At 35.9% G+C, this 10,181-nt stretch overlaps 1 protein-coding gene across 2 annotated transcripts; it reads left to right on the top strand.

The window, feature by feature from the left end:
- Positions 1–632: 632 nt before the first annotated feature.
- LOC127789827 (uncharacterized) lies at positions 633–9,162 on the top strand. Of its 2 annotated transcripts, none has more exons than XM_052318841.1 (3): positions 633–907; positions 1,055–1,505; positions 1,794–2,510. In XM_052318841.1, the coding sequence occupies exons 2-3, from the start codon at positions 1,221–1,223 to the stop codon at positions 1,926–1,928; spliced, it is 420 nt and encodes a 139-aa protein (XP_052174801.1). In that variant the 5' UTR covers positions 633–907; positions 1,055–1,220; the 3' UTR covers positions 1,929–2,510. The 2 variants fall into 2 exon arrangements, with proteins under 2 accessions (XP_052174801.1, XP_052174800.1); XM_052318840.1 differs by lacking the exon at positions 633–907 and adding an exon at positions 8,891–9,162 and having other exon boundaries at positions 964–1,505; positions 1,794–1,952.
- The last annotated feature ends 1,019 nt before the right edge of the window (positions 9,163–10,181 follow it).

The following is a 10,181-nucleotide window of genomic DNA, read 5'->3' as shown; positions in this document are numbered from 1 at the left end:
GTATTTGACAACATCTAACAACTTAAAAGCTACTAAGTTTAAAAGTTAATTTACCACCCCCCAAGCTTTTTAAAAAACGTTTGTAGGAGCTTATTGTGTTAACTGATTATTACCCTCAAATAAAACACACATTTTTAACCTATATCATTTTTTACCTCTTTTCCTTCTCTAATTTCGCTATTGCTAGACCCATCTCGAGCGCCCATTGTCGCCTCAACTCGTCGTCCATCGCCTCCATCATTGCCTCCTTTTGTTGTCGCCCCATCTGTGATTCCATTTACTATATATATATATATAACATATATTATATATAGTTAAATATATATGTATACATGTTAATATATATATTAATGTATATTGAATCAACATATTTAATATTTTTATTAAAAATTAATATTTTTATGAAATTTATTTGTATTATTCAACACGTTTATTTTTATTTTTTTGTCAAGTTCTAATACCTTATTAGTTCTTTCAAATCAAACACAACTATTAATTAATAGTTTAAAAACACATTTATCCAAACACGTTATGAGTTCAAAACGCTACTTAATTTTTAAATTTTACACAACTTAAAAGACTCAATAACTTAAAAAACTGTTAGAAAAAAAAAAAAAAGGTAAGCCAAACAGCCTCACGGTGCCTACTAATGCTGTCTCTGTTATTAGGTGAGGAAGGAGGAGCCAATTTAAGAGCAATGACATTCCTTTGAAAGTTCATGGAACTTTCCCAGCTACGGGCCATCTCTCTCTCTCTGTTTCTTACAAGTGAAGCAAAGAAATTGAGTGAAAGTTTTCTTTGTTTTAATTCATTGTGCCATCACGGTTCTGCAGAACTGTCATAGAAGCAAACATCACTCACTTTCACCACCACCTTATTCCAACCATTTTAATTTTGATAATTGCGGGTGATGTATCTACCTCTAATATTCCCCCGATCGAGATTTATCAATTTAATTATCATTATCTTACTTGATTAGTTTTATATAAGCACTTTGATATATTAGAGTTTTAAATAAATCTTAATTAAGTATAGTTTATCTCTTTGTAACCAGGTTGGTTCTATATATAAATAAATATAACAAACAGATAAAAGAATACTGCATTGTGTAAGAACAGAGCATGGAGATGAATTGCCTGGTTTGAGCTCTCAAAGCAACAACAGAGGAGACCAATCGAGGACACAAGTTGATTTCCGATTTGGAGGGAGGGGCCGGAAGCATGTCCGGCAATGAAAAGACATCGTCAGGTCCGACGGCAACGACAACGACGAGAGCAGTGGCATCGGGCTCTAATAGTGAACGCAGAAATGGATCCACAGGTCGCCAAGTTGAGAGGCTGAACGACAGGTTGAGAGCTCTTGAGGAGGAACATCATGTTGCAAAACGAGATTTCTGTAAGAGCCTCCATGAAATCAACAAGTTGATGACTGAAATACGCCACCACTTCCACTTCCACTTCCTCCACCACCAATCCAGAGTTGGAGTTGTCCATCGTCTTCATCAGGTACTTACTGCTACTAATTAAGTGGGTTATAATTAAGATTTTTGACTATTGTGAGTTCTGGTGGAGTTATAAGTTGGTAGGTGGTAGTGTCGATGAGCCCAAAACAAATTTTGAGTTCGAGTCGAGTCGAGTCGAGTCAAGTTGGGTCTAGTCTCATCTTACCCCTTAATTATTCTTGTTATTAAATTTTTAAGCGATATAATTTTACATACTCAAAATAACAGTAAGTATTGTATTTGGAGTTGTAACGTTGTTTCATGGTCTATCTCCTTGCCATTATTCATAAAGCATGGAATTGGAATTGGAATTGGAAGAGGAAGAGCTGCAGGGAGTGGAAAGGCGCAAACAGGTGCAGTAGTCATGATCAGAGACCTAAGAGCTGCCAGGGAAGAAGGAAGCAACATAGCAGCAGTATGTCAATGACCATAAGGATTCCTCAGCGGACTAGTTAGTACTCTTCCCCTTCTAGAATTTGTTTGAATGTGGCAACAACTTCAATCCATCTCTGTTTATGTTGGCAAGAGTGGACCTATTTTAGGGCACCGAGGTGGCCTGGCCATGGCCTCCCAATTATTTCTAAATAATTTTTTTTAGAATTTTACCATTATTGACCTCCAACTAAAGTCAAAATCCTAACAAAAGCATATAATTATCCTAATATTAAAATTTTGCCACCCTAATCTTTGTTTTACCTTGAGCTGACTATTGTTGTTCTCCCACTTTTATATGGTTTTGTTGATGTTCTTTTATCTTTGGCCCGCATGTTTGAGGCTGTTTTAATTTTAGTTTTTTTTTTTTTTGTGTGAGTGAATTCTTTTGTATCTTGTTTCTTAGTGGGATATGCCCCAACTTGTTTGTACATTTTTTTCCTGTTAATATATTTTATTTACACAAAAAAAATGTCTTCTAATAAAATCCTAAGAATTATTATATCAATTTTAGTACAGTGGAAGAGCCACCACCGGTTCAGTTGCCCGTCAAGGTTTTCTATGAAGTTGTTAGTTAATTGTGCCACAAAATATGACTACTACACTACAACAAGAGTAAATATGCTTTCATTAAAATTTGAAATTTTCAAAGAGCAAGACAAATTTCTGAGTACTAATAAAACTAGCCCTGGCCCCAGCCCCAGCCCTAGCCCTAGCCCTCCCTCTTTGCAGGTTTGTTATAATTCTAGGTGGTGGTGGTTTTTCTTTGGAACAAAATGACTAGGCGCGCAATTGAAACAAAGATGACGGCTCCCCATTTAGCTCTTACACTCAACTCAAATGCATCGTCCCCTAGTCTGTGGCAATGCAAACAAAACATCATCTTCAAAAGTGAATCCCTCACCTTAAGGGCCCTTTTCCGTTGGCCCCACAGATGGGAGATGAGGTTAATCATGGAACCTAGTGGCCAAGGATCAAACACGGGATCTCTCACTGACTATATAGCGGCTATAGTCCAAAACTCTTCAAGACGTGCTCGCCCCCAATTGCTGGGTTATGCCCGTGGAGGCATCATCTTGCTTCTTTGTTGACTTGTACAAGGTTAGATTAAAACTACATACATACATGCATATGTGTGTGTGTGTGTGAGAGAGAGATTGGCAATGGTCTGGTATGGCTTGGCTCGGCTTTGGAAGTACTAACGTACGCACATGCATCACATTTCTCCTCTATAGCCTCCTGATCCGAAATAATCCCTTATAGAGCTGGCAATTGCTTGGCTCTTCTGATGTTCTAATTTGGGGCAATCACAAATACGATGACCAAGACCGCCACAGTAGGCACAACCTCTAACCTCGCTCGCATTGGTGATTGCATCAATGTCTTCCATGGGATCGTTCTGCAACAAGCGCTTCAAGTTGTTAGGTTTGAATCAATACCATAACCATGAAACCATCAAACCATGAATAAGGAAAAGTAAAATGGAACACTCTAAATTTATGTTGCTAAACTTTTTACTTTTTCATTAATATTTATATAAAGTACATGGAGAAATTATAGCTGCACAATACTACCAAAACATAAAATAACACATTGTCACTAGGTAGATAGATTTTCTCAAAATTTTGAATACCGTGTGTAACGACCTGTTATCGGGTCTAAAATATTTTTTCGTTAATTTATGTGTGAAAAATGTGCTACTAGAGATCTGGGGCTTTGATTTGAGTATATTATTCATGCAACAACCCTCTCCTAGAGATCCCGTTAGCATAGGACATTTGAAAGGAGGTCGTTAAAAGTATAGGTATAGATGAAAACTCAATTTAAACCATCCACTCTGAATTCCATAACTAACGTAATCTCAAAGGTACATATACATTTCTTAGGAATACATCATTATTTTAACAACTCCTTAGGGTTGAGCCTCCCATACATTACAAAATAAAAAGGGTAAGAATTTAAAAATACATCATAAGTTGTTCTATCTTTGCCCTCAAAACACCTTGACCTTTTGGTTGGGAGAGCCCTGTACACACCTATACTCAAGCCCTGCTCGATTTGACCCTTTCCTTGGCCTTACATTTATCTGGAATGATGACAAAAGAAACAAGGGTGAGCCATAAGGATCAGTAAGTATATAAATATATATAACATATAACAAGCAATCAGTGTAAAGAATCAAGGCATGAACATTTAAGACAAAATGGAATAGAACTTCTTTATAACAATTTATACATTCTCACCACTTACATATCATTTCATCCTAGCTCACCATTAACCATACCATATGTCAATGCAATAATAATAGTATCATACCATCGCATTATGGACCATTGTCCACCCACGCTCTAGTTTTACACTAGGCATTCCTTATGAGCTAAAGCTCCCACAATTAGGCAAGTGCCTATCGGCTTGCTAGGATATCGTTTCCCTTTTTTGCAGTTATAACCGTTGCGCAAAATAATAGGTGCACTACTTTTTCATGTATGAAAATGCCATGCATATGCCATACACCAAAAATCACATGTATTGATTATGACTGAAATAACACCCACTAACATGATTGGAATTACTCATTTTGTAATGCACCACATAACCTTTCACATTCACTAATCAACCATCATATAAAACCCAATAATGTCACACACGACGACATAATAGTTTCCCCACCATCCAAGAAAAGTAATTAAGAGTATATGATGATGAGGGAGCTTATTGGAAGTTCACATGGTGATTTGGAGGTGGATTCTGAGCATCAAAAGAAGAAACAAGCAACTAAAGGAAACAATTAGTTGACATACTGAAGGAATCTATCGACATACAGAATCCAACATAGGCCATTGATCGACAAATCAACCCCAATATGTCAACCGACAGAGACTTATCAAGCAATCAGTCAACAGATGAAAGGGATTTATTGACAGCCAAAACCTATAATAATGATAAGTCAAAAAATGAAAGGGATATGTCGACCAACAGAATACAAATTTCCAAACAATCAATAGATAGCAATGAAAATACCAAGAATGAAGAAAAAATGTGTACAAGAAACCCAAACTCTTGCATATAACCTAACTCTAACAACAAACTCATCATTCCTCGGAAAACATGGAATGAACCAAAGCTCCATTCGGATATTTAAGGTAATTTTCCAAGCTTTCAAGAAAATCCATACGAGATACAAACAAATGGTTAAAACCCTTCTTATCAAGGAGATAGGAAATTCGAGGATCAAAAGTCCAAAAATAGAAAACCAAGTGATACCCGTCAAGAGAAAAATCAAGCTATGCAATTGCAGAGGAAATGAGAAATATAAGAGCTTTCACAAGAATCAAAGAAGAAGATGATCTTGCTATATAAAAGAAGAAGAATAGAAACTTGCCTTGCTTGATGGAACCAAAGAAGAACTTGTTGTAAAAATTTGGAATCCCAACACTTGAAGCTCCATCCAAGAAGGAAATGGGAGAAGAATGTATGGAGAAGAAGAAGAAGAAGAGAAATCGGGAGCCAAGAAGAAAGAGAAGAAGAAGAGAGAAAAAAGTGAAGCATGGGCGATGGAGTGGCTTGCATGCCAAGCCCACCTGCCCCTCTCTTTCTTTTGATTTTTTTTTTTAATTTATCCCACAAATACAAATAAATGCACACACACACTGGCAACCCACTTCTCCAAATTAGGCCCTCACATTTTGACTTTTCCATGCCCATTCCCCTTGACTTTTCAACCATCATGCACTTTTGATTTTTCAACCCTATCATAACACATTTCATTTTACTTAGACTTTTCTACTTCAAATGACTTTGACTCTTCCTTAGAATTTGTATTTTAACCAATCCAAGTCAACTCATTAGACTTTCCTCACTTAACTCATTTGACTTTTCAACTCTCACTTTATTCTTACTTTAACAATTCTTTACATAATAATTAGCTTTTGTACTTATTTCCTTTCTCATTGACTTTTCAACTAAAATTTTCATTGCCTTAACCTGTCAACTATCCTATAAATTCACTTCCCTTTGACTATACACACAAAAATTCCCTTTATTTTAGGCTTCTCAATAACACATTAAATATGTCTAACATATAGCTCAAGTAATACCAAAATATATTACATAATAATAATGACAAGATCATTTAGACCTAATAGTGGGTCGTTACAATTCATAACATTTGGCTAAGATACGAGCTTGAAATAGGCCTTTGAAGCTATCGTTCGAAATCTGGAAATTTTTTGAATTTTTTCCTAATTAATCATTTTTGTGTTGGCTATTCTTCCTATGATTGAGATGATATTTAACCTTGTTGATTTTCTTAAATACTTGATGTATTTTATTCAAAAGCCTAAATAGGGTTTCAATTCATCCTACATTTCTTAAGGAATGATGCATTTATTGATTAGGATTCAATTTATGCAAGATTTTGGTGTTATCTTGCTTGTATTTTTGGTTTCTCGTGATTGTTGTTTGTGTCTCTAGGTTCTTCCAATCGACCGTTCGTGTCATGACTATCGACCGTTGGATGTATGGGCACTGGCTGTCGATCGTTTAGAAAATCAGGCACTGACAGTTGACTGTTGAGATGTATGGGTAGATAAGTCCTAATGTGAAGGTTAAATGAATGGTGAGGTTAATATTTATATTGACCTCTGCTATTAATAAATATTTGGTATTATTATTTTGGATGTTCTCATCATGAATCCATATCTTGGGTAAATATTTGTGTGGAATAAATGTGCATGCATAGGCATACAAAGAGCTAATGTTAGGCCATATGGAAGCTTTGAAAAACACTTCATGAGCATGTTTTATATGTAATATGTTATGTATGATATGTTGGGTTTCTTAGATCCAAATGCAACGAAAAAATTAAATTTTTTTGAATTAACCAAACTCTTTGGCTAAACTTGAAACCCGAAAAGATCGGATCTAGTTTGCAAATATAAAATCTTTCAAAATAAAAAACATATAACAAAAAATCAAACGTTTTGGTTGTCCGATGAAGAATGGATGAATCTTTGTGCCACGAGGTGTTACCCACCTTCTATAAGTGATCCACACCAAAGAGAAGCTTCAATGGATGTCCATGAGCATACCTCTTCGATCTCCTTGCATCAACCATACAAGATCTAATCCAACACTTGGAAAATCTCTTGGTTTTTCACAAAAAACCACACTTTCTCTCTCTAGAAAGCAAAGGGGTTGAGGAAAAAATGGAGAGCTCATCTCAAACCCTAGTCAAACTAGGGATTTATAGAAAGCCTAAGCATGTTATAAACATGTTGGGCCAAGGCCCAACCCATTTGTGGGTTTTTTCACATTGTTTTACTTTTTGCTCATTTTATCGACATCCCGTGAATTTTTTCACGAGTGCTAACTCGTCTAAAAAATCCACGAATTCTTATAGGCCCCAAAAATATTTTTCAATCCCGCTAAAAATTCCATGAAACTTCTCTTTGTTCGTGTGTGACCTTATAGGTTCACTATGAAGATGGAAAAGGCAATTTATAAAATCCTACTCCTAATAAAACTCTTTGATTATGATCCTTAATTTATTTCATCTCATGACAAAAAATTATTATCTTGCCCTTTGACCAAGATTGACGTCTAGCAATGCATTATGGCCCCCATATCATAATGAAATGCAAATGACACTTCTAATGAACCTTTCCACGACAAGTTTCAGTGCTATTCTATCCCTCTATCATAATGCCCCAGTATAGTCTAGAAGTATGGTAAAATGTCAAACTTCTAATAACCAACACTATGTGTATGAATATTAAGTTTACAACTCCTATAGTCGAATTAATAACTCTTATTAATTCTCAACTATCTGCGTTAGCCAATGACTTCTCGAGTTGTGACTTCATCATTCACATAGGGCATATACCTTTTAAATCTTACTAAGGTCGATAGATTCCTTCTTGCATACTCACCTACCTTCGTATGATTCAGATCATACTCAATAACCACCCTATTAGGGACCCATCTTATTGGACCCCGTACAGTGGCATCAAAGCATGACACTCCTCATACAAGATAACTATGGTATCTCAGGAAAAGAGATTACTAGCACCTATTACCACATAGAACTCCCGATTGACATTTAGTAAGAATTACCATTTGGGTGTTCTCAAGTTAGGTCATTCAGTGAACTCATTCACCAATAAGCACCTACACACTTGCATTAGTGTCACCACACAAGTAGTCAATGAGATCAACTACCCTTCTTACGAGCATGCATAGTGTGTACTGGTCTTGATGGTATTATAGAGGCCCCACTCTATAGTTCTATGACCAGGAATAATTTAAGAATGAAACATCAGTCATTCGATCTCATTAGTATGATCTCATCATAACTCGATTGACATTGCTACACTCTTTGGGATTCATCTAAATAGTAAAATATAAAGATGAATGTATTGCCACGTATCAAAAGAGAAATACTGATATTAATCAAAATATGTCCAAGATTAATTAGAAATGCAGCCAACTCACAACTCTTATGATTGGCTTCCAGGTTACAACTCTATCATGATATTTGTGTGCCAAGGCTTTGTATTGAGCTAATGGGCCTCAAGGTTCATATGTTGTATAGGGATAGTCCTTGAGTTGAGCTAATGGGCCCCAAAGACCTTGTGGTGTATGATATGGTAAGACCTTGGGTTGAGCTAATGAGCCCCAATGACCGTATTTTTTTTATGGGCATAGGCCTTGGATGGAGCTAAAGGGCCCCAAGAGTCGATTGATATATATGTATATATGAGTTTATGTGATTTCAAAGATTTGCATACATTATTCATTGAGCATATGAGGATGGTGCATGGCATGAGTGCATTTCATGTGGCTATGGTTGGGTATTTCATGAGTCTATCTATTGTTGCAATCCTTATTCATATGCTCTTTCATCTCATATTATAATTATTAGGCCTTGTGACTCATATTTGCTTCGTATCGTTCCAGGTAAGGGGAAAGCCATGGATAAGGGTGAATCCAGTGGAATTTGATTTTCTTGGGATAGTCATGTGTACAGGGCATATCCCGACCAAAAGATCCATGGGAGTGTTTAAGGGAAGAAGAGTGTAATAGTTAATTTTGTATTTAGATTTTAGTTGCTCTTTACTTTGAAATGTATGGGTACTTAAGCCATAAGAAAAATGTTTAAGGAGATTGTAATGTAAGTATGTAATTGGGATTTTTGCTATTAATGAGTTGTGTGTGAATCGCTTTATTTGAGTTTGAAAAAAAAAATAAAATTGGGTCGTCTCACCATGCCTTTACACCAAAACATTACCAACTAATGTAACACAAAATGATTACATCCATTAGCAAAGAAGTATCTAGAAAATTTTCATAGGTTAACACTCTTCTTTGAAACTTTTCTTCAAGACTCCTAGCTTGCTTCTTAGCACATTAAACTTACCATAAGGAAGTGCCTTAGTGAGTATGTTTGCCAATTTCTCTTCAGACCTACCATGCATCAATTGAACATCTCCATTCTTTTCAGCTTCTCTTATAGCATGAAATTTGACATTTATATGCTTTATTCTCCCATGCTGGATAGGCTTCTTAGCAATAGAAATGGTTGAATTGTTGTCACACCATAACACAGTAGGTTTCTCTTGCACATAATCCAGGTTTATTAAGACCTTTCTAATCCATATAGCTTGATTTGAAGTTGTTGCTGCAACAATATACTCAACTTCAGCTAAGGATTGGGAAACTACATCTTGCTTTTTGGAGTTCTATGAAAATACTCCACTCCCAAGTGAAAAAACAAACCCAGTTGTGCTCTTAGAATCATCTATAGATCTTGCCCAATCACTGTCAACAAAACCTCCAAGTTTTCCATCACTTCTACAATACCAAATGCCAAGATCCATAATACCTTTCATGTACCTCAAGGCTCTTTTACCAACATCAAGATGTGTCAAACTTGATGAATGCATGAACCTTAAAAGTAAGCTAGCTGAGAACATCAAATCTGGTTTGGTTGTAATCAAGTAAAGAAGGCTGCTAACCAAACTTCTATATTGATTTACATCTACCTTTACATCACTGTCAGCCTTGGAGAGCTTTTCATTTACAACAAGTGGAGTTGAGACAGGATTACAACTCTCCAATTTGAACTTTCTCAACATATCTTTTGCATACTTTCTTTGTGAGAGAAATATTCCATCACTGGATTGATGCACTTCCATTCCAAAAAAATACCTCATCTCTCCAAGATCTGTCATTTCAAAACATGCAACAT

Source organism: Diospyros lotus, chromosome 14 (assembly GCF_014633365.1).
Source record: "Diospyros lotus cultivar Yz01 chromosome 14, ASM1463336v1, whole genome shotgun sequence".
Taxonomy (NCBI): Eukaryota; Viridiplantae; Streptophyta; class Magnoliopsida; order Ericales; family Ebenaceae; genus Diospyros; species Diospyros lotus.
This window is presented reverse-complemented; position numbering and strand designations above follow the sequence as displayed.

Bases quoted from the DNA above. Each gene is read 5' to 3' on its own strand.
- LOC127789827 (XM_052318840.1), top strand. From the start codon at position 1,221: ATGTCCGGCAATGAAAAGACATCGTCAGGTCCGACGGCAACGACAACG. The intron at 1,506-1,793 runs GTACTTACTGCT...TTATTCATAAAG, and splicing joins TTGTCCATCGTCTTCATCAG to CATGGAATTGGAATTGGAAT.